Here is a 24,915-nt window from a genome sequence, read left to right as displayed (position 1 = left end):
TTCATTAAGATTTAAATTGGACTATAAGAATATTTAATAAAATTTATTTATAAAGTTTAACATATCGTGAATACCCCCATTTCTACTTTTATTTATTTCCTTTTCATTTTCTCTTATTTTTACTTTAATTTTCTTAAATTTAATTTATTTGCTTAATTAAAGAGGATATACAAATTGGAAAACCAATTAAAGTTATTAAATTTAAAAGGTAAAATCATTAAAAAGTAGTTTTTGAATTTCTTTGAATATGAAAAATTTTTCTTTTAACCTAAAAAATCTAAATATTAAAAAATTGTAAAACATGCAGCCGCCAAGATCGTTTATTTAGTTTCAATGAAGAAGTTTTTGGTTATGGATTCAGGTATTTGAATTTTATATTTATATATTATTTGTATATCAAATTTAGTTTTGAATTATTGTAATGAAGAGGAAAAGCTTTAGTTATGTTCGCAATTTCTTAAGCGTTTTCGTGAAATTAAAAGCAAAAAATTTAGACCTCAAGCCAGTAATAGAGCTTTCATAAAGGAAAGTTTTAAACGCTAGCTAGCAATACAGCAAATTAGTTTTAAGGTAATAAAGGGGAAAAGCTTTAGCTATTTTCGAAATTTGAAACAGTTTTAATTGTATATTAATGTGGATATAGAAATCCTCTCCTATAACACTCGTATAGGAATGCTCAGGTTTCTAATTAACCAAATGGCTTTCGAATAAAATAAAAGCTGCAGGAGCTTTCCATAAAGGAAAGTTTTAAATGTTAACAATAGAGTTCTTCATAATAGAGAGTTTAAGCTGTAAACTAACGTTAATACTTTTTGTACAGAAAAGCTTGAGCTTCTGACTAGCGCTGAAGCTTTATGTATAAGAATGCTATCTAGCTATCTAGAAAAAAAAGCTTGAGTTGCTAATTTTATGAATTGAAACGCTTTAGCTTCTGGCTAGCGGTGGAGCTTTTTATATATCAATAATGGAGAAGGAAAACCTCATCCTCTAAAACCCCAGTATAGAAATTAGGATTCTAACTGCAAGGCTAAGATGGAGCATCCTTATTAAAAAGTTTCAACTGCTAGCTATCAATAAAGTTCTCTATAAAAGTAAGATTGAACCAGCGATAAAACTTTCTCTAAAGAAAAGCTTGAGTTGCTAACTTTATGTATAAAAAAACATAAGCTAGCTAGCTAGCGGTGGAGCTTTATGTTTATGTATAAGGAAAACCTCCTCTTAACTGGGATTCTTATAAGAAAGCTTGATCTGCAAGCCAGTGATGAAGCTTTCTTATAAGAAAGTTTGAACTGCTAGCTATTATTACAGTGCTTTATAAAAGAGAGCTTGAGCCAGCAATAAAGCTTTATCTTGAGAAAAGCTTGAGTTGCTGACTATTGTTTGAGCTTTATGTATAGAAAAGCTTAATCTTATGGCTATCGATAGAGCTTCAGATGTAGCAAAGCTTAATTACTGGATAGCGATAGTGCTTTAGATATAGAAAAGCTTTAGCTGCTGGATAGCGGTAGAATTTTATATGTAGTAAGGATAAGAGCTTTCTGTTTAGAAAATCTGTAAATCCTTCATAATTGGGTAATTTGAGAGCCAGCGAAAAGTTAGTGAAAGAGCTTCCTATATAACAAATCTTGAGAGTTAGCAATGACAATAAAGCTTAGAAAACTTGACAGAACACAAAACAGCTTGAGTTATAGAAAAGTTTGACAGATAGCGGTAAAGCTTTCAGTAAAGAAGAACTTGAAAGCTTTTAATAAACTTTCTGCGTGAAAACATAAAAGGTAGCATTTATTGTTATAAATGCTTGAGATTTAGTTATAACGCATTCTCGATAAAGAAACCTAAGACTAACTGATGGTGTTTACTATATAAGTAGATAAGCTTATGGACTATTGTCGAAGCTCTAAACTGTTACCTTCTAATAAAGCTTTTTGATTAGGAATGTTAGAGTTTCTAAATCGTTTTTAAAGAAAGTATGTGAACGTTTCTTTTTAGTTTAGGATAACTTTGAAAGATGGTATTTACTTGATAGTATACTATATGTTTAGTTGTAATTTAAAGAGAGCTTTAAGCTTCTTAAGTTTAAATATGACTTATTAAGTTTAATATTTAGTTGATTATTTTAATTTTAATCTACATTTAATTTATTTTATTTATTTTTTCTCTTTATTCTACTATCTAAAATCGCACATACACCCATACACAAAATAAAATTACAAACTATTCAAGTCCTATATTGGAGCAAACTTCCGATGCCGTATTACTAGCTGCACAAAGTGGCGATTTAAATATGGTAGTTTTTATTTAAAATTTTCTATTTTCTCTATGTTTATTTTACAATTAAATTTAAAAATTTATTTTAATTCTTTTAATTTTATGTACTATATCATATCATATAATAATCCTGTCCTGTACTGTCGAAAAAAAGCTAAAAAAATACAGTTGTTGTTTTTGTTGCTGTCCTCCTAAGTCAAACTCAAAATATGTCTAAAGTAATTTACGTCTTATAATGAAATTAATTAAACATTTACTGGTTATTTGGTTTATTAATATAAATTTTCTGTACAAACTAAAATAACTAGTAGAGGTTTATTTGTAAATTGTATTATGTTGATTTTTTATTTTGTTTGTTGAATTTATTATTTTTTATAGAATTTTATTATTATATAATAATTGTTTTTTTCTGATTTTTCTTTTACAGTTACGTGCACTACATGAACTAGGATACTCATTACAAACAACCAATGCAAAAGGACATACTGCTTTACATTTAGCTTGCAAATATAATAATAAGGATATTGTTAAATATATACTATCATGTGCCTCACGTCGTTTAATTAATATGGCCGACAAGGAGAGGTAAGTAAATCTAATTCTAAAAAGCAAAGCTAAACTTAAACCTACAGCAAGGAAAAACTTGTGACAGAAACTATCAAAACTGAGTTTTTGTGTAGGATAATTTGGGATACTGATGTATTATGTAAAGAAAAGCTTCAGTTATTCGTAAGTGATAGAACTTTCTGTTTAGGACTACATGCTAGTGATAAAGCTTTCTGTGAAGAAAATTTTGTTGCTTATAAAAAAGTAATACAGAAAAACTTTTTGTAAATAAAAGCTTGAGCTATAGAACTTTTGGTGGAGAAAATCTTGAGATATTCACTAGCAATAAAGTTTTATATAGAAAAGCTTGAGTAACTAGCGATAGAGCTTTCTCATAGAAGCGGAAAGCTGAGCTACACGATTCACTGTATGTACAGGAAAGCTTGACTTACTCGCTAGCGTAAGAAAGTTATGTAGAGGAATGCTTGGACTATACGTTAGCAATAAAGCTTTATGTATAGGAAAGCCAGGCCTTTGCGCTAGTGATAGAACTTTCATTATAGGAATGTTTTCATAAAGTGTTCTGTAAAGACATGAGCTATTCGTTGGAGTAAGATCTTTCTATAGAGTAATATGTAAAGAAAAGCTTCAGTTGTCCGTAAGCGAACTTTCTGCAGAAGACTACATGAACTTGATAGAGCTTTATGTTGAGAAAATTGTGTCTCTAGTTATAGTTTTTTCAAAACACTATGCATTTAACATCACAAAGCACAATACAAATCAAGTTACAGAGTAATCTCCAGGAAAGCTTCAGCAGCTGGATAGCAATAGAGCTTTTTGCATAGAAAAGCCTGAGTTACTTTTTAATGATGAAAGCTTGATCTATTTGCTACCGTTAGAAATTTCTGTAGAGAAAAGCTTGAACTATTCATTAGCAAAAGAACTTTTTCTAGAGGAAAGTTTTGATAGAGCTTTCCGAAAGACTTAAGCTATTCGCAGGCGATATAACTTTATACAGATGGAAGTTAGATGATCTTATAATAGAAGTTGGCGATGGAGCTTTCGGGAATGTTAATTTGCAATAGATCTTCATGGTTGCATCATAAATTTCTAGTTCATTGTAGAGCTTTTTATATTGACAAAGCATTTAGTATAAAAAAATCTAGCTAGCATGAAAGCTTTTCACTAAAAAGTATTTTTTTTACAAAAAACTGAATTTTTTTTCTTAAAAAAAATAGATTTTTCTCAAAAACTCCATTTTATCGTAAAATTTCGAGTTTTCACAGAAAATTCAAGTTTTTTTTACAAAAAAAAACAATTTTTCTCTAAAAAAAAAAAACTAGATTTTTCTCAAAACTCCATTTTATCGTAAAATTTCAAGTTTTCACAGAAAATATGAGATTTTACTAAAAACGTTGAAAGAGAAAACATTGCTAGCAAGAAAGCTTTTCACTAAAAAGTTTTTTTTACAAAGAAATTAATTTTTCTCTAAAAAAAACTAAATTTTTCTCAAAAACTCTATTTTATCATAAAATTTCGAATTTTCACGAAAAATTCAAGTTTTTACTAAAAGCATTAAAGAAAAATTATAGACAAATTTTTAGACAAGACTTTAGACGAGATTTTGATAAGAATTTAGATGGAACTTTAGATAAAATTTTATGCATGATTTGCACAAGACTTTAGATTAGACTTGAGATGAGAATGAGGCGAGACTCATAACCTCTGATAATGTCACTTTTTAAAGTTAAGGTTTCATAGTAGGGTTCTATAAATAGACTTTCGAATAATCGACTTTTTTTCGAAAAAAGTCGAAGTCGACTATTTTGTTCCAAAAAAATTGATAACTCCATTATCGTCTATGAAAAAAGTGGAAAAGTCGACTTTGTTAATAAAAGTCGAAAAGGTCGAAAAGTCGAAAAAAGTTAAAAAAAACTCGTAAAGTTGAAAAAATCAAAAAAAGTCAAAAGTTTAAAAAAAGTGTAAAATAGTCGGAAAACCTCGAAAAAAATTAAAAAAATAGTCTGTAAGTTGGAAAAAGTTAAAAACAGTCGGAAAAAGTCGACTATTTATAAAATACTATAAGTCGACTTTTAACTAAATGAAAAAAGTCGAAAAATCAACTTTGGATGAAATGCAAAAATGTCGACTTTTCGTTTCAACTATAGAACCCTATTTCATAGGCATTTCCTGCCTTAGAATCAAATAAGACGACACTATAGACCAGACTATAGGCGAGATTAAAAAGGCATTAGGCGTGAGACTTTAGACAAGACCTTGAACAAGATGCTAGACTAGAATTAAATAAGATTTAAGATATGACTTAAGACAAGTCTTTATCACTACTTGAAGTTGAGGTTTTAAAAATATTATCAGCTTTAGAATAAAATTAGACGACACTATAGACAAGACTTTAGGCTTTAAAGATGATTTAAATGCGAGATTTTAGACGAAATTTTTGTCATGAGACTTTAAATGGGACCTTGCACAAGTTTTGAGACGATATTTAAGATGACTTTAAACACAACTTTAGACTAACTTTAAGACTAGATTTACATACATATAGAAGGCTTATCATGAAGCTTTGGACTAGACTTTAAATAAGACTATAGACAGTTCGTTAATTTAAAGCCTAAGCAAGACTTTAAACGATATTTAGATGAACCATTAGATAAAACTTTAAACATTACTATAGACTAGGGTCTTTCGATGCTGTTCAAATTAGATAAAAAAAACTCTTCTGTCTAAATATAATTCAAAATCAATCAATTGTAAAGAAATTATTAAAATATTTTTAAAATTTCTCTATTAACAGGGGTTCTACAGCATTACATATAGCGGCTGAGTTAAATCGACGTGATATTTGTGTAATGCTAGTAGCAGCTGGAGCCAATATAGAGGCTCGTGATATGTGTGGCAATACACCAATGATGGTGGCATTTAATAAAAATGCCAATGAAATTGCCACATATTTGGAAAGTAAGCAAAACAAAAAAGCCCTTAAACTATTGTAATAATTAAAAGAAATAAAATAAAATAAAATATACTCATAGTAATTAAAAATCTTAATGTAAACTTAAAGAAAACAAAAAAACAATCATTAGTTTAACAAAAAAAACCAAAGCTTTTTTGATGAATTTAAATAGTTTTTTTGGCTAAAACAAACTATTACATGTAAAAGCAGTAGAAATTTGTATAAAATTTATAAAAGTAATTTTTTTTCTTCTAAATTAAATTGTTTATAGAAAAAGTATTGTTAAAATAAGTAAAGAATAGTTTTTGCTAGAATATTTTCTGTTTTTGGAATCTTAAGTAATTATAAAAACAAATTAATAATTTAAAATAATAATAATAATTTTCTTAATTTTTCTTTTAATATTTTCCTTAACAAATGCACTACTTACACATTTTATTTTTAAAAAAAATAAAATTATTGAAACTTTATAACACCATGCAACCAACAAAACCAACTCGAACAAAAAACCAACTATTTATAATATTTAAAAAAACTAAACTAATTTAATTAAAAAAAAAATATTTATAACTGAAAAAATTTGTATTTGAATATAAAATTTATAATAAATTTTAATTCATTTTTAAAACATTCCATTAATTTAATTAATTAAATTTTATATAAATTATTAAGGTCAAGAAAGATTTTTGCACATGGGTGTGCAAACAACTAATTAAAATTTATTATTTAATTTAAAGAAACTTTTTTTGGAAATTTTTTTAACTTTTGAAAAGAAAAAATAAAATTAATGTTTATTCAATTATAAATTAATAATTAAGTTCTAAGAAAACTCATATTTAAGCTTGAATTATAAAATTTATTATAAAAAATAAGAAATTTTTAAAAATTATTTATTTCTTTGCTAAATTACTGAAAAAAAAATAATCAAATATTAATAAAAACCATTAAAAATATAAACTTAAAAAAACAACTTTTAAGAAACGATTATTGTGATATAAAATTAAAATTGGAATTCTAAAGGAATGTAAATTATTAAAAAAACAAAAAAAGAAAAATTTAACTAAAACTTAATAAAAATTAATTTAATTAAAATGTAAATTAACAAAAAAACAGAAAGCAAACTATAATAATTATTTAAAACAATTAAACATACGGGTAGTATGAATTGATATTAAAATTAATTCAATAAAACTCTTGCAAAAAAAAAGCAAAACAAAAATTATTTATTTAACAAAATTAAATTATATTGTAAATATTTAATTCAATTATGCTAATTAACAACAAAAAGAAAAAAATCAATCAAATATTTAATAATTTACTCAAAAAGAAAGTCCATTTTATTAAAAATATAATAATAATTTAAAATCAAGATGAAATTACAAAAAAAAAATTTACTATAAAAAGAAAATTTCTAAACAAATCCTTGAAAAAAAGAAATATTTTAAAAATATAATTAAAACTTTACAAATGATAGTAGAACATTTTGAAAAGTTAGCCTGGCATTTGCTAAACAACCTAAACAAACGTCATTCATAGAGAATTTAAAAGATTCAATGAATATTCATAAATAAAATGAATTATTTTCATTAATAGTGTCATAGTTGTAAACTTCTATTAAGTTGCATTGAATCAATGTAAAGTTAACTTTGATTTGATGTAATTGTTTAACTAGCATTTTCCTTAAAACATATTAAGGTATAAATTACATTGTTGTTTTAATTATTAAAACATTATTTACAAATTTCATGAAACAATATTAATTATTATTCGATTTAATGTTATTACACGTAGAATCAATGTATTTTTAATTTTCTATAAAGATATCTTGAAACAATTGTAATTATATTAAAATTAATGTATAAATTACCTTGTTTCGATGTAAGTGTAATTGAGCTATGACTTATTTATACAAAAAAAAACATTATTTCAATTTTGTTTATCAATAATGTAAAGTTAACATTGATTCTATGTATTTGGTAATTGACTCAATGTATTTCTACCATTAATCGATATATTGAAAAATTCAATGAAAAGTTTACTTAAATTTGATATAATTATCCTATAGTTACAATTAAATGTGATCTCATTTAAACTCATGTACATATTACCTTGAAACAATGTAAATAAAATTTTTTTCCAATTTACCTTGTTTCGATGTAATTGTACATTGATATAATTAATGTCTATCATCAACCATTGTATGGTTTGAATTAAATAAATCTAATCTTCTTATCGTGAGGCATTTTTATAAATAATTTCAACGAAAATTCACTTTTCCTGAACGATGTTCTATTCTTCAAAGAACTAGTCATTGGACTATCTTCCCTACTTTTATACGCTTTCTGTTCGCATGTTCTTATAGTTGAAGTAAAGAACTCACAGTCAAACTCAAAGTCAGGAAATATTTTCGAAATTATATTAAATATTTTCGAGGTCAGCTAGACATAAAACTACTATCATTTGTTAAAATTTTAAAATTTCCAAGAACCAATTAATAATTAACACAGTTCTATAAATAGGAAACTAAAAAGTTTTTATTTTTAAAGAAACTTTGAATACAAATTGCTAGTTCAGTTCTAGTTCAGTTGTAGTTCAGTTGTAGTTCAGTTCTAGTTCAGTTCTAGTTCAGTTCTAGTTCAGTTCTAGTTCAGTTCTAGTTCAGTTCTAGTTCAGTTCTAGTTCAGTTCTAGTTCAGTTCTAGTTCAGTTCTAGTTCAGTTCTAGTTCAGTTCTAGTTCAGTTCTATTTCAGTTCTAGTTCACTTCCAATTCAGTTCTAGTTCAGTTCTAGTTTAGTTCTAGTTCAGTTCTAGTTCAGTTCTAGGTCATTTCTAGTTCAGTTTCAGTTCACTTCTAGAAGTTCAGTTCTAGTTTAGTTCTAGTTCAGTTCTAGTTCTAGGTCATTTCTAGGTCAGTTCTAGTTCAGTTATAGTTCAGTTTTAGGTAACTTCCAGTTCACTTCTATTTCACGTCAGTTATAGTTCAGATCCTATTAACTGAAGAAATAGCTGTATTTTATAAAACTATTGGACTTTACTATGGATGTTTTCAAAATATGAACCTAAAAAAATAATCTATATTTTAGAACTGTGTTAATCAAAACTTTATATATTATTTAAATTTGTTTAGAAATCCATTTGCTAGAGTTTAAATTGATTTATAACAGGCAAATTTTGTTAAAACAATGTAATTTTCATTACAAGAACCAAAAATTACAAAAACATTTTATTTAAAATAAAAACCTATTTATGTGAAAATTAAACTTTTAATTGTAAAAATCATAAACAAAAAATATATTACCATATAATTTAAGGTATTTTTTTTTTGTGGAAAACTAAAATATAATCCAGAAAAAAACAATCTACTGCAAATTTTTAGAAGAAGCCCCAAAAAAGATTTGCAATACATTGTTTTAAAATTATTAATAAAATTAAACTAAAAACAATTAGTAGACGAAGACAATCGCAATATTTAAAAAATAATTAAAAGAAAAAACCGAAATATTTCTATAATAAAAACTTAAGTCTAAGTTTCTTCTTAAATATTTTACTAAATAGAAGAAAATAAAAACTAATAGAAAAAACTTGAAAAGCAATTTAGTTTTAATTTAAAAAATCTTAAAACAATGAATAAACTATTAAATGAAAAAACAAATATTTATATTAAAACTCACTCCCTAAAACTTTCTTTTGCATTGTTTAAATGTAAAATATAAATAATAATTTACTCCTTAAAACAAAAACAGCACCTTTAAAAAAAAAAAAAAACTTTTTAAAGACACCTTTAATAATAAAAAACATAAACTACCAAAAAAATGAAAACAGCAACAACAAACACACTTGTTCGGAGTTAAACCGGGTCCAAGTAATAATTATTATAAACTTGAATATAATTTTTAAAAATATATATTTAATTTTGAAAACAAATATTTGTTTTAATAATTAATTGCAAAAAATATTTTTATTTATTTCAATTACAATGCAATTGACAACATTAAAAGAACAAAATAATTATTAAAGAAAAATAATAATAATTATACTTGTAACGAAAGTCTTATGATTCTTAGTAATTAAGGCAATTTTTATTTTATAAAAATATTATTTTAATTTTGTTTTCTTAAAAAAAAAAAATAAGAAAAACCCCATTTAAAGCAAACAAATGGTGTATTGTAAATAATTAAGACATTTATTAAAATTTATTATTTTAATTTATTTATTTTAATTTATTGGTATTTGTTTAATAAATTATTTTAATTTTAGTTTGTATCTTCTTGTGCTTTAAGGGGAAAATGAATAAAGTTTGAAAAAACTAAACTAATTATAAAAGCATTTTGTTTGTTTTATTTTTGTTCTTTTTTTCATTAAATTTTTATTGTTCTAAAACGAGTTTCCAGTTAGTTGATCTTTAAAAATATATAATAGAATGTCTCAGTTAATTATAACCACAATTTGTCTATTAAATTTTCGTTTTAGTTCTGTTCTAGTCAAGTTCTAGTTTGGTCCTATGTAGGTTCTAGTTCAGTTCTAGTTCAGTTCTAGTTCAATTCTAGTTCAGTTCTAGTTCAGTTCTAGTTCAGTTCTAGTTCAGTTCTAGTTCAGTTCTAGTTCAGTTCTAGTTCAGTTCTAGTTCAGTTCTAGTTCAGTTCTAGTTCAGTTCTAGTTCAGTTCTAGTTCAGTTCTAGTTCAGTTCTAGTTCAGTTCTAGTTCAGTTCTAGTTCAGTTCTAGTTCTGTTCTAGTTCAGTTCTAGTTCACTTCTAATTCAGTTCTAGTTCAGTTCAAATTCAGTTCTAGTTCAGTTCCAGTTCAATTTTATTAAGTTTAGTTCTTTATATATTTTTGAATCTAACTCTCTTTAATTTAATTACATATTTATAAATAGGCGTTTAGCGTCAAAAGTTTACAAAATAAAAATAAAAAAATACTCAAGTCTGACTATTTAGAGAACTAAAAACAAAAAAACTTAAACCTATAAAAACTAAAATATATAAAAAACTATATCTATAAATTAGAATACTAATCAAGAATAAAGAAACCTCTTAAATAAACTACCTACTTACAAATATAAACGAACAACGCAAATATTGTAAATACGTTTTCATACTACAAACTAGAAAAAAACTACGAAAATAATACTAAATATTTAAATTAAACATTTATACCTATAAACAAAACATACATCAACTTTATAACAAAACAACTACAGAAAATCACACTATTTTAATAAATATTATTATATTACGATTAGCAAAAAATACAAAATTCTTTAATTTGAATTAAAAATAAATTTAAAATAAATACTTAATTATTAAAAAAACTTAATAATTAATTATAATTAAACAAAAGAAAAAAACTTATATATTGCACTGCAAGCACTGAGGAATTTGATTCAATTTTAAATTATAAGAAAAAAAATCTCAACAAGAAAAAAGTAAATAAAATACAAAGAAACTTAACAAACAAAATTTTCAAAAATTAAATATTTTCTAAAAATAAAAACAATAATATATTTCAATATAAATTGAAAAAATTCTGTTTTTAATCCATATTGGCTCTGTATGGGTTAAAGAACAGACTTAAAATTATTTTTTTTAAAAAAATTAAAAATTACTTTTTCAAACGAAACTAATTATCCCACATTGGCTCACTAGGGATTAATTAAAATTTATGTTTAAAACACGAAAATTTTATTCAAAATTCTTTATTACTTTAAAAAAGAACAAGACTATTTTTGATTAATAAAACAAAATTAAATTTAAATGAAAAAACACACACATTTCGTAAATTATAATAAAAACTTTGTAAATATTAGATTTTTTGGAATTAAAGTCTACTTTATTTAATAAAAAACAAATTTAAATTTAATTCAAAATAAAAACAAAATTTTCAGATTAACAACAAAACTAATGTGTTTTCTTGAAAGGTCTTAAAAAACTGGTTACATGATTGTATACTGGACTTTAGCCAGATTATAGCGTATACTATAGAATGATTGCATCCTAGCCTATAGACTGACTATAGTTTGGTATATGGACTGGCGATAATCTGGACTATAGACAATAGTCTGGAATATGGATTTTTTGGAATTAAAGTCTACTATAGTCTGAACCATAGATTGAATATAATCAATACTATGAACTTAATATCAAAACTATGGACTGAATGCAATTTGGGTTATAGACTGGCTAAAAACTGATTATACAGTCTGGAATATAGAATAACTATGTCTGGACTATAGGCTGGCTTTAGTTTTGACCATAGACTGACTACAGTCGGGACTATCACGTGACTATATTTTAACTATAGTCTGCAGTATATATTGACTGTAGTTTGGAGTATGGACTGACTATGGTCTGGACAATTATAATCAAGACTATGAACTGAAAGTAATCTGATCTATAGACTGACTAAAAACTGATTATATAGTCTGGACTATAGACTAAGTACAGTCTGGACTAGAGCCTAACTATAGTTTGGAATGAAGACTGGATATAGTCTGAACTTCAGACTCTGAAGTATAACCTGACTATATTCTGGACTATAGACTGTCTATAGTATGGATTTCAGACTGGCTATGGTATGGACTAGAAGCTGGCTATAGTCTGGACTATAGACTAACTAAAGTGTGGACTATAGACGGACTTTAGTCTGGACTATAGACTGACTTTTGTCTTGACTATAGACAGACTTTAGTTTGGACTGTAGACTGAATTTAGTCTAGACTATAGTCTGTACTATTGACTGAATACAGTCTGTACTATTGACTGTCTATAGTCTGTACTATAAACTGACTATAGTCTGTACCATAGACTGACTAAAGTCTGTATTATAGACTGACTAAAGTCTGTACTATAGACTGACTATAGTCTGTACTATAGACTGATTATAGTCTGTACTATAGACTATAGTCTGTACTATAGACTATAGTCTGTACTATAAACTATAGTCTGTACTATAGACTATAGTCTGTACTATAGACTGACTATAGTCTGTACTATAGACTGACTATAGATTGACTATAGTGTGTACTATAGACTGACTATAGTCTGTACAATAGATTGACTATAGTCTGTACTATAGACTGACTATAGTCTGTACTATAGATAGTCTGTACTATAGACTGACTATAGTCTGTACTATAGACTGACTATAGTCTGTACTATAGACTGACTATAGTCTGTACTATAGACTGAATATAGTCTGTACTGTAGACTGACTATAGTCTGTACTATAGACTGACTATAGTCTGTACTATAGACTGAATATAGTCTGTACTGTAGACTGACTATAGTCTGTACTATAGACTGACTATAGTCTGTACTATAGACTGACTATAGTCTGTACTATAGACTGAATATAGTCTGTACTATAGACTGACTATAGTCCGTACTATAAACTGACTTTAGTCTGTACTATAGACTACTATAGTCTGTACTATAGACTGACTATAGTCTGTACTATAGATTAACTATAGTCTGTTCTATAGACTGACTATAGTCTGTACTATAGACTGACTGTAGTCTGTACTATAGACTTACTATAGTCTGTACTATAGACTGACTATAGTCTGTACTATAGACTGACTATAGTCTGTACTATAGACTGTCTTTAGTCTGTACTATAGACTGACTGTAGTCTGTACTATAGACTGACTAAAGTCTCTACTATAGACTGACTATAGTCTGTACTATAGACTGACTATAGTTTATACTATAGACTGACTGTAGTCTGTACTATAGACTGACTATAGTCTCTACTATAGACTGACTATAGTCTCTACTATAGACTGACTATAGACTGACTATAGTCTGTACTATAGATTAACTATAGTCTGTTCTATAGACTGACTATAGTCTGTACTATAGACCGACTATAGTCTGTACTATAGACTGACTGTAGTCTGTACTATAGACTGACTATAGTCTGTACTATAGACTGACTATAGTCTGTACTATAGACTGACTATAGTCTGTACTATAGACTGACTATAGTCTGTACTATAGACTGACTTTAGTCTGTACTATAGACTGACTAGAGTCTCTACTATAGACTGACTATAGTCTGTACTATAGACTGACTATAGTTTGTACTATAGACTGACTGTAGTCTGTACTATAGACTGACTATAGTCTCTACTATAGACTGACTGACTATAGTCTGTACTATAGACTGACTATAGTCTGTACTATAGACTGACTAGAGTCTCTACTATACACTGACTATAGTCTGTACTGTACACTGACTATAGTCTGTACTATAGTCTGATGTATAAGATGACTATATTCTGACTATAGACAAATTTTTGTCTGTACTACGGACTGAATACAATCTGGAGTAAAGACTGACAATAGCCTGGAACATAGACTGCCTATAGTATGGACTATGTTTGGATTATGGACTGACTATAGAATGACTACCATGGGTTATATACTTAACTATACTGACTGAAGTCTGGTCTATAGACTGATTATAACCTGGACTATAGACTGACTAACAGTCTGACTGAATACAGACTGGACCACGAACTGACTATAATCTAGGCTATAGACTGTACAATAGACTGATTATAAACAATAATATGGATTGGATGCAATCTGGACTTTGGGCTGGGTATATCCAAACTATAGACTGATTTTAGTGTGGAGTATAAACAAGCTATATTCTGGACTATAGTCTATAACCAAGACTATTAACTGGATGTGTGGCCTCCGGTATGTTAGTGGTTAGTGTTCTAGTCTGGTGACCCGAGGTGGTGGGTTCGATTCCCACCTGAGATTTTGGTTAAGGAGCACACAACAGGCCCGATAAAGGCCTAGGTGTACTTCTTCGGATTTGATTAATATACATCTTCCTTTTAAACTAACTAACATTAACAGGATGTAATCTAGATTAAAAACTGATTAAAGTGTTAAATTACTAAAATTTAAACTATAGACTGACTATAAAATGCAAAATCTAGTATTTTTGTTAAGAATATATATTATTGTTGAGTTTGTAAAAAATCTATTTTTGTAAAAACATCGATGTTTAGTGAAAAATCTAATTTAATAGCATTTTTTGCATGTCTATGGATCTTTATTCCAATATTAATACAAGTTTATTCCGAGAATTTTAGGTTTTCAAATCACAACTTCTTTCAATACATAAAAAAAAATAATCAAAATTAGTAAGTAAACTTTGTAATTGTTTTTATTGATAGATCAAAAAGTGGCATTGGAATACATAATAAAGTAAGATAACTGTAATAACTCGATAAAACAAGTGAAACCTAATAATTAGTAAATATATTTTGAATAGCAAAAAAATGGGATAAAATAAACAAAATAATTATAACAAAAAAAGTTATTTCTTCATAAATATTTTGATGTAAAATTAAACTTAATAAATTTAAAATAAGTTGGATTTTTAACTATATAAAAATAAACATACAAACCGCACACAATTATTAAATAATAATAAAAAAAGAGTTATAATAAACATAATAAAAAGGAAAATCAAAACGTTTCCATTGTTGAATGAAAAAAAAAAAAAAAAAAAAAAAACACATGAAATTAAATACATAATTCTGCTTCATTTCTAAAGAGGAAAACTTAAATGTAAAAATTTTGTTCTTTCATTATTTTTCCATTTTCTTCTTCGTTATTGGTCCTCTTTCAGTTATAAATTGTTTGTTGATACGATTGACCAGCAATCCAAATGGGATTCGAATTAACACGTTGTTGCGGATGGTAACATTCCCTGAGTTCCACACCAATTATGTCGACATAACGTAATGTATATTTTATGCCATAACTGCCATGTTGTGATTTTAAAGTAAAACATGAACTTTTCTTAACACTCTGCGCTGGTATATGCTGCTGCAGTTGATGTTCTTTTTTCTGCTGCATGAAACCATCAATATTTTTATCAAAATTCTTAACATTTAATAACTCATTTGGTTGTTTGGCTTGTGATAATGGCATCATTAATAATAATGTTATTTCCATATCATTGAAATTATTATTTAATTTTGTATTATTACGAAATTTTGGTAAAACGGCACAGTATTGAGTCAAAGGATTATTTACATCCAAACAGAATGTTGCCACGGGCTGATGTGTTAGAAAAGAACGTTTATAGAGTAAAAGTAATTTTTCTTGATTTTGTTGTCCCAATATTTGCATTGAAGCGGCAAGTTCAATTATGACATTTTTATATTGAAATTGATTTTGTATTTTTATTAATTTCAATTCATCATAATGTTTAAAGGTATAAACTAAAATATTGAGAGGAAAAATAAAGGGGGGAAAGTAAACAAAAAAAAAAAACATAATTAAAAGGGTCAATTTGGAAAAGGAAAAAATGGCTGGGGGTTAGTAGAAACATTTGCACAACAAAAACAAGCAATATTATTTAGTAATTCTAGTCAAATTTAAATCTATATTAGTTTGTCTGAGTTGTAGATATTAGGGAGAGATTTTTTTTATTCTCAATATTTTAGTTTTAATACAATAGTTATAAAAGTTAAATTAAATTCTTTATTACATTAATAAAAAAATCCATTAATAAAAAAATTAAGTTTAAATTATAATAAAAAACAAATTGATAATTAAAGACATAGATTTTTTGAATGAACACCTAGATTATAGACTAGACTATATACCATATACTAGACTATAGACTAGACTATAGACAAGACTATAGACTAGACTATAGACTAGACTATAGACTAGACTAGAAGATAGACTAGACTATAGACTAGATAATAGACTAGATAATAGACTAGACTATAGACTAGACTGGACTAGACTAGACTATAGACTAGACTACACTATAGACTAGACTATAGACTAGACTATAGACTAGACTATAGACTAGACTATAGACTAGACTATAGACTAGACTAGAAGATAGACTAGACTATAGACTAGACAAGACTATAGACTAGAGAAGACTAGACTAGACTATAGACTAGGCTATAGACTAGACTATAGACTAGACTATAGACTAGACTATAGACTAGACTATAGACTAGACTAGACTATAGACTAGACTATAGACTAGACTATAGACTAGACTATAGACTAGACTATATACTAGACTATAGACTAGACTATATACTAGACTATAGACTAGACAATAGACTAGACAATAGACTAGACTATAGATTAGACTATTTCATCTTAAATACGAATTTTCACTTAAACTTCGATGTTTTACTAAAAGATCAACTTTTTTACTAGTAAATGCATTTTTACTTAAAAAAATTAATCTTAAATTCAGTATAGACTTTTCACAAAAAGAAATCGACTGGAAATCCTAGTTTTCAATAAATAAAAATTTGAATTTTACCTAAAATTCAGTTCTTTACTAATAATCCAAATTTTACATTATAATAAAATTTTTACCTAAAATTTTATGTTTTTCAAAAATTAATGATTTTTTTTACTAAAAATAAAGAAATAAGGAAAGTGTGTCAAGTGTTTACAAAACTTGTAGCAACCTATGTACACTTTAGTACTAATGGGAATTTTATATATTATAATTATACTTAATCATAAATGCAGTAATACGGACATTGTTTTTGCACCAAAAATTCAAAACAATCATCTTAATAAATTATAAAACATTTTTCTGAATTGTAATATTTTATAGTAAATTCATGCATAACTCGTGTTAAATAGTGTTTACTGAATATCGTAATTTTCAATATTAAAAATATATAAAGAAAATTTTTTTAAAAACTTACCCAACTCCGCTTTAGAATCATTTAGAACGCGAAATAATGCATTTTGTTGCAATTCACCGCTACACTCCTCAATCATTTTAACAGCAATTTCACAAATTAACAAGTGAATGTCACATATTTTCGACACCAATATTTCAAATATAAAATAGGAATACTGACCAGTAAAACTATTTTTGATAAGGATCTAAAAAACGAGATATAAAAAGTTAAGATAAGAGTTAAATTAAACACAATTTAAGAGTGTCTTTACCCCAGCGTATTGTAGTTGAAAGAGGCGAAAACTGGGTCCATATAAAACCACTGGTATGCATAAATTGTTGGCTAAACAATACAGACGTAATTTAGCACAATAATCATTAGGTTGATATAAGTGGGGATAGAGTCTAAAATGAGAAAAAAAAATATTTTTAAGTAAAACTTGTCTAAAAGCTTAATAACTTTTCTATGGAAATTAGTCTATCGACTCTAAACAACTATTCAAAAGAACGTTTATTAGATTCTTCACTTTTCAATGAAAATCAGTTTTGAATTTGATTAACTTTTTAATTGAATTCATCAACTTTTTATGGAAATTATTGTTCAAAATAGGATCTAAAGTTATTAGAAACTCATAAATTTCTGTATTCTCAAGAGATCCAGTTATTCTAGTGAACACTAATTTAGGATCCAGATTTTCTTTGAAAACTGGTTGAGAATCTGATCTAGTGTTTGTATTAAAAAGTTGTTTAGAATATGATCCAGCTTTTCTATTGAAAACTGGTTCAGAATCTGATCCAACTTTCCTTTTGAAAACTGGTTCAGATTCTAATGCTGCTTTTTTTGAAAACTGGTTCAGAATTTGATCCAGATTTTCTATAGAAAACTGATTCAGAATCTGACCCAGCGTTTCTTTCGAAAACTGGTTTAGAATCTGATCCAGCTTTTCTTTTGAAAACTAGTTTAGAATCTGATCCAGATTTTATTTTGAAAACAGGTTCAGAATCTAATTCAACTGTCTGCTGAGGTAATTTTGAAACTTTTTAACGTTAGGTTTTACTTTCATTCTAATAATATAGAAATCTTATTCTTAGGAGTAAAACTCACCTGGAACGCATAGGGCCTTCATGACATTTCTTTAAGGAAAAAAAAATCGAAAGAAACAAATATTAAAACATTGTTTTTCACTAAAAATCCCATACAAACTTACCTTCAAACCAAGAGCTACTTGCATTTCTTCTTTAGGTTTGGCCCATTGTATTTTAAGATCAGCACCCCACATGCCAATACGTCCAGTATTCAAACGCTTCTTGGCAGCCAAAGCCACCTCATGATCTTCAAATTCTATAAAGGCAAAACCACGATTTTCTTCATGTTCCCGTCCCACCATAAATTTATTATTTTTCAATGCCGGATATGCTGTGCAACTTTGCATATTGGGAAAGCAAAGTTTAAAACCATCTTCTAGGCAAGATAACGGCAATTGTCGTGGTATACCGCTAACAAATAGGCGATTTTTACCCTGAGAACGGAAGACACTTAAACGTTCACCATTGACAAAGAGATATTTCATTAGTTCGAAAGCAGCCAGGGCATGCTTTTCACTGCAGAAGCGCACAAAGGCATAGCCGCGTGTGGTATTGCCTGTGTCCATCATTAAGCGAAAAGCGTACACAGGGCCAATGCGATGCAGCCACACAAGGAAGCCTAATTCATCCAATTGTGAGGGAATACGCGTCACATACAATTCACACACATGCGAAGGCCGTGGTCCCGTGAATTTGTGAGGAGGACCAAACACTTTGCGTCCATTTTCTAAAATCACCGGCATGGCGGTGGCGTCATTGTAGGCAGCGGTGCCTTTATAACACTCATGATAGTAGGAAAACATTGTTTTTGTTGTTAGCACTTAATATTTTTATTGAATTTAAGTTATGTCTGTCTTTTACACTTTTTTTACATTTTTTAATAAATTTTCCGACACAAAACACTTTTACACAGTTTCATTTCATGAATTTTCTACGAACTAATTTTTAAAATGGTTTCTGAGTGTCAACCATAATGAGCAACGGTACTTTTTGTCATTATTTAACCGGGTGTTTCAAATATATAAAAGCTTTTGTACTAATTCATAGTGACACTCACATTGGGAATGATAACACTAAATGTAAACAAATAAGCAGGGTGTGCCGTTAAACATAACAAAAACAACTATTAGAGTTTGAAGTCAAGAAAATAAAATTTTTAAATAAATAAAATAATAATTTATGTTACTAACAATATGTTAAATTATAATATTTCATAATTTTTAAACTGAAACATATGTATGATTATACATAACTCTGGCAAGTCTCAAATATAAAATCTAAACCTGGCAATGCTATATATAAGTTCAAAAAAGAAAATTCCAAAAGAAAATGGACAACACTGGTAAATTTCAACGGACTTTTTCTGAGGCAGCAAAACTCAACAAGCTTGTGTAATTTTGCTCAATTTATCAAATTATATCCATAAAATAATTAAAAACTAAAAGGAAAATGACCTCCAACAATTTTCCCCAATTAAATATATACCCACAAAATCAAATGGAGTATATACCTTCTCACCAAGTTATTCCTGATATTATTGCGCATGACAATGTGGCTCAAAATTATGAGCCTCCCCTATCGGAAGGTCAATCATCCTCCGGCATGTCTTGTTCTACTCCCAGTGTAGAGTTAATGCAAATAAATGGACGCAAAGTCTTAGGGCCACCCGAAGATTGGGTGGGTCCTCCTCCCTCCAGTGTCTGTGAATTATTTGTACGCCGCATACCCAAAGACTTGAATGAAAATAAACTTCTAGCGCCCTTTTTACGTTTTGGTCAAATCTATGAATTTCGTTTACCTTTGGACTTTAATCAAGCTAATCGTGGTTATGCCTATGTTAAATACACCAACGAAGAAGATGCCTCCAGTGCCATGGAGGTCCTTAATCATTATTATGTTTTCCCCGGACGTAAATTAGAAATATTACATTCCTACGAAAAGTGCCGTCTATTTGTCAGCAATATACCTAAACATTTGGAAGAATCAGAAATTGAGGAAAGTCTACGTACGATATTTCCTACCATGCAGCGAATTTATATACGTCCTTCATCGGCTACCAACACAAATGATGGTAACTTTGGTGCAGGTGTTGATGGAGCAATGCAACAACAGCAAGCTGGTACTTCATCGGTCGCAGCTGGTTTAGGCAATCGGGGTCATGTTTTCGTACACTTTGCCACCCATATGCATGCTTTAGAAGCTAAGAAATGTATTACTCCAGGCTTGGTTCGCATGTGGGGACGTGATTTAAAGGTGGTTTGGGCTAATACTGAAAGAGATAGTGACATGTCAAAATCGGTAAGTTCCAAAGTATTTCTTTGAAGTTAATTATTCCGAAAATTTGTCGGAATTTTTTGCTAAAACAGTCATATTATGAAAAATGTTTACTCGAAAAGTTGATCCGAATCTGAACATGTTTTAACTAGAAAAGTTGATTCGAATCTGAACAACATTTTACTAGAAAAGTTGATCAGAAACTGAACAACTTTTTACTAGAAAACTTGATCAGAATCTGAACAACTTTTTACTAGAAAACTTGATCAGAATCTGAACAACTTTTTACTAGAAAACTTGATCAGAATCTGAACAACTTTTTACTAGAAAACTTGATCAGAATCTGAACAACTTTTTACTAGAAAACTTGATCAGAATCTGAACAACTTTTTACTAGAAAACTTGATCAGAATCTGAACAACTTTTTACTAGAAAACTTGATCAGAATCTGAACAACTTTTTACTAGAAAACTTGATCAGAATCTGAACAACTTTTTAGTAGAAAACATGATCAGAATCTGAACAACTTTTTACTAGAAAACTTGATCAGAATCTGAACAACTTTTTACTAGAAAAGTTGATCAGAATCTGAACAACTTTTTACTAGAAAAGTTGATCAGAATCTGAACAACTTTTTACTAGAAAAGTTGATCAGAATCTGAACAACTTTTTACTAGAAAAGATGATCAGAATCTGAACAACTTTTTACTAGAAAAGTTGATCAGAATCTGAACAACTTTTTACTAGAAAAGTTGATTAGAATCTGAACAACTTTTTACTAGAAAAGTTGATCAGAATCTGAACAACTTTTTACTAGAAAAGTTGATCAGAATCTGAACAACTTTTTACTAGAAAAGTTGATCAGAATCTGAACAACTTTTTACTAGAAAAGTTGATCAGAATCTGAACAACTTTTTACTAGAAAAGTTGATCAGAATCTGAACAACTTTTTACTATTAAAGTTGATCAGAATCTGAACAACTTTTTACTAGAAAAGTTGATCAGAATCCGAACAACTTTTTACTAGAAAAGTTGATCAGAATCTGAACAACTTTTTACTAGAAAAGTTGATTGGAATCTGAACAACTTTTTACTAGAAAAGTTGATTGGAATCTGAACAAAAATTCCCGAAAAGGTGATCACAATTAGAACATTTCACTAAAAAATGTAATGGGAATCTGAATATACTTTTACTTAACAAAATCCAAGAAACTTTTAATAAAAAAGTATATTAGAATATAAACAACTTTTTACTTGATAAGATGATCAGAATCTGAACTTCATTTTACCAGAAAAATTGAACAAAATCTGAAAGTAAACATGTTTCCAAACTAAATCAAAAGATATTTTTTTATTTTTTTTTTTTTTTTCAGTCCAAAACCTTATTTGTACGTAATGTTGATCTAACTGTGAATAAAAGTGATATCATTGATTTCTTGGTAAAACATGTTCCGCGTACAGCAATACGCAAAATTTCAAAGGTACGTACTACTGCCTTCTTTGATTTCACGTCACGTGAAGCGGCCGAATATTGCCTTAAAGAATTACAAGGTACTATTCTAAGAGGAAAACGTTTGGATTTAGAATGGGCAAAACCATCAGAACAGTAAGTTTAAAAACAAAAATAAATACTTCTTATGAATTAAATGAATTTCCATTTTTTTAACTTAGACAATCTTTGCACCGCATGCGCAATAAGGATTTTGATGCTGTATTAAGATTAAAATGTATTGCAAATGGCTGGCACATTCCGGTTATAATTTTTGGTTGTTATTATGAACAGGAACGTGTACAATATGCCATGGTAGTTTTACGTGATTCTTTGGGAAATGTTCGTGCTACTTTTTGTATTTTAAATTCCAATGAATTAGTGGACATACATTCACGCATGTGTGAAGTAGTGTGTGTGTTGATAGAATCTGTTGGTGGTTTTCCCAGCTATAATTATGTTTTTCAAGTCGAAAAAGATGTGGCACATTTGTGTATGTTTTTGTTTTAGCTTGATAAAGAAATTTTATTAACTTTTTTCCTTTCTCTTCTTTAGTGGGCATGGTTTCTCTTAATTTACATAATGTGGAGTTTGTGGCCGCTTGTGGTGTACCCTCTGAATTGAATTTTGACTTGACAGAAATCTTGGATCTTAGTTGGGCTGCTATATCTTTAGCTCCTATTTCAGAGGACACTCTTTTGAATGCCTACAAAGAAAGTTTTCTAACACATAGCGATTGCACTTATTTGCAAAACTGGCCTTTAATACAGCATCGTATATTTGGAACCATTATGCCAAAATACCGCAATAAACCTCCGCTGAAGTACAATCTCAATGATACACAAATTGTTATGGCTTTATGTTTTAAAGCCACTGGCACTAATGTATCTCTGCCCACACGCCCTTACGTGCCTTTTGCCGCTTGCGCTTTTAAACAAATCTTTGAGGGTTTACGTTATGTTTCATTACAGCTATTGCCAGTGGCCTTGACTCAATCACGTTCGGTGGTCAGCCACAATTTAAGTCATATACAATTTGGTGGTTGCAAATATTATCATCCGGCTCAGCGTATTTTATCGCCTCCCCTATGGTTAACTGGCTGTTCTTATAACGAATCCATAAAGCAGCCAGAGGTTTGCTTCAATGCTACCATGGTCCCAACACCTGCAACTACACAAGTCTCCGAACATCAGTCGAAATTTCAAAGCAATTATCATACAACCGTGCCAGCTGTAACCACAAATAATGTTGCTTGTCTAATGCAATACCATCAAGCACCGCAGCATATACCACAACATCAACAACAATACTTTGCTGTAACATCTCAACACCAACAACAACAGCAAGTACAAACACAACCTTCCTATTTTACCAATATGCCAGCATCTATAGCTCCTTCCTTTACATTGGCTCCTGGACAATTTATGTCTATTCCTCAAAATAATTTTGGTTTATCTACTTAAATATGAATTGATTGATTTAAATATTTTATTTTCATTAATGTGCATGTATCTTATTATTGATGTTTTTATTGTTTTAATGTGTAGTTTTTGAATTTTTTTATTATTGATTTTCTTTGAAAAATATTTTAGCATTTTAATAAGAATTCTGCATAACTTTGGAGTGAAGTTTTATGTTTTTTTAATATTATTGTTCTTTTACCACAAAATTTTAATATTTTTTCAATGTAACATTTTAATTTGTTCCTTTTTTTAAAAAAATCCAATAAATTTTTGGAATCGCTTGAAATGAATATAAAAAACAAAAAATAATTCCATTGATTTTTTTTTTAATAAATTAAACAAACTCAATAAGAATTTTAACGATTTAATATTCTAAAGAACTTTTCCGGAAAAAAGTTCTCAGATTCTCATCAACTATTCTAGCAAATAAATTGAAAACAGTAATGAAATTGAAGCTAAATTATATTATAAAGTTGTTCAGATTCTAATCAACTTTTATAGTAGAAAGTTGATTAGATTCTAATCAACTTTTCTAGTAAAAAGTTGTTCAGATTCTAATCAACTTTTCTAGTAAAAAGTTGTTCAGATTCTGATCAACTTTTCTAGTAAAAAGTTGTTCAGATTCTGATGAACTTTTCTAGTAAAAAGTTGTTCAGATTCTGATCAACTTTTCTAGTAAAAAGTTGTTCAGATTCTAATTAACTTTTCTAGTAAAAAGTTGTTCAGATTCTAATTAACTTTTCTAGTAAAAAGTTGTTCAGATTCTAATCAACTTTTCTAGTAGAAAGTTGATTAGATTCTAATCAACTTTTCTAGTAAAAAGTTGTTCAGATTCTGATCAACTTTTCTAGTAGAAAGTTGATTAGATTCTAATCAACTTTTCTAGTAAAAAGTTGTTCAGATTCTGATCAACTTTTCTAGTAAAAAGTTGTTCAGATTCTGATCGACTTTTCTAGTAAAAAGTTGTTCAGATTCTGATCAACTTTTCTAGTAAAAAGTTGTTCAGATTCTGATCAACTTTTCTAGTAAAAAGTTGTTCAGATTCTGATCAACTTTTCTAGTAAAAAGTTGTTCAGATTCTGATGAACTTTTCTAGTAAAAAGTTGTTCAGATT

At 28.1% G+C, this 24,915-nt stretch overlaps 3 protein-coding genes across 13 annotated transcripts in view; 2 read left to right on the top strand and 1 right to left on the bottom strand.

Annotated features, from left to right (window-relative positions):
* The window catches only part of LOC111687405 (eye-specific diacylglycerol kinase), a 295,119-nt gene extending 288,559 nt beyond the window's left edge, over positions 1-6,560 (top strand). For 6 of the 11 annotated variants that reach the window (XM_046946840.1, XM_046946831.1, XM_046946838.1 and 3 more), the window contains 6 exons: positions 163-208; positions 308-361; positions 2,224-2,287; positions 2,696-2,853; positions 5,630-5,793; positions 6,461-6,560. In XM_046946840.1, coding sequence (XP_046802796.1) covers positions 163-208; positions 308-361; positions 2,224-2,287; positions 2,696-2,853; positions 5,630-5,793; positions 6,461-6,504 — 530 coding nt within the window. In that variant the 3' untranslated portion in view covers positions 6,505-6,560. Of the gene's footprint in view, positions 1-162; positions 209-307; positions 362-2,223; positions 2,288-2,422; positions 2,487-2,695; positions 2,854-5,629; positions 5,794-6,460 lie in introns of those variants that run through there. The other 5 variants (XM_046946832.1, XR_006940300.1, XR_006940299.1 and 2 more) reach the window with 5 other exon arrangements.
* Positions 6,561-15,354: 8,794 nt separating this feature from the next.
* On the bottom strand, positions 15,355-19,582 carry LOC111687404. The gene is made up of 5 exons (XM_023449842.2): positions 18,698-19,582; positions 18,595-18,623; positions 17,762-17,894; positions 17,512-17,695; positions 15,355-16,038 (listed from the first exon to the last, which is right to left on the bottom strand). The coding sequence occupies exons 1-5, from the start codon at positions 19,376-19,378 to the stop codon at positions 15,437-15,439; spliced, it is 1,629 nt and encodes a 542-aa protein (XP_023305610.2). The 5' UTR covers positions 19,379-19,582; the 3' UTR covers positions 15,355-15,436.
* A 239-nt stretch (positions 19,583-19,821) lies between these two features.
* On the top strand, positions 19,822-24,091 carry LOC111687403. Its single transcript, XM_023449841.2, has 4 exons — positions 19,822-20,873; positions 22,223-22,455; positions 22,521-22,831; positions 22,894-24,091. Exons 1-4 carry the CDS (start codon positions 20,025-20,027, stop codon positions 23,799-23,801), a joined length of 2,301 nt encoding a protein of 766 aa, XP_023305609.2. The 5' UTR covers positions 19,822-20,024; the 3' UTR covers positions 23,802-24,091.
* The last annotated feature ends 824 nt before the right edge of the window (positions 24,092-24,915 follow it).

This window comes from Lucilia cuprina, chromosome 3 (assembly GCF_022045245.1).
Source record: "Lucilia cuprina isolate Lc7/37 chromosome 3, ASM2204524v1, whole genome shotgun sequence".
Classification (NCBI taxonomy): domain Eukaryota; kingdom Metazoa; phylum Arthropoda; class Insecta; order Diptera; family Calliphoridae; genus Lucilia; species Lucilia cuprina.
This window is presented reverse-complemented; position numbering and strand designations above follow the sequence as displayed.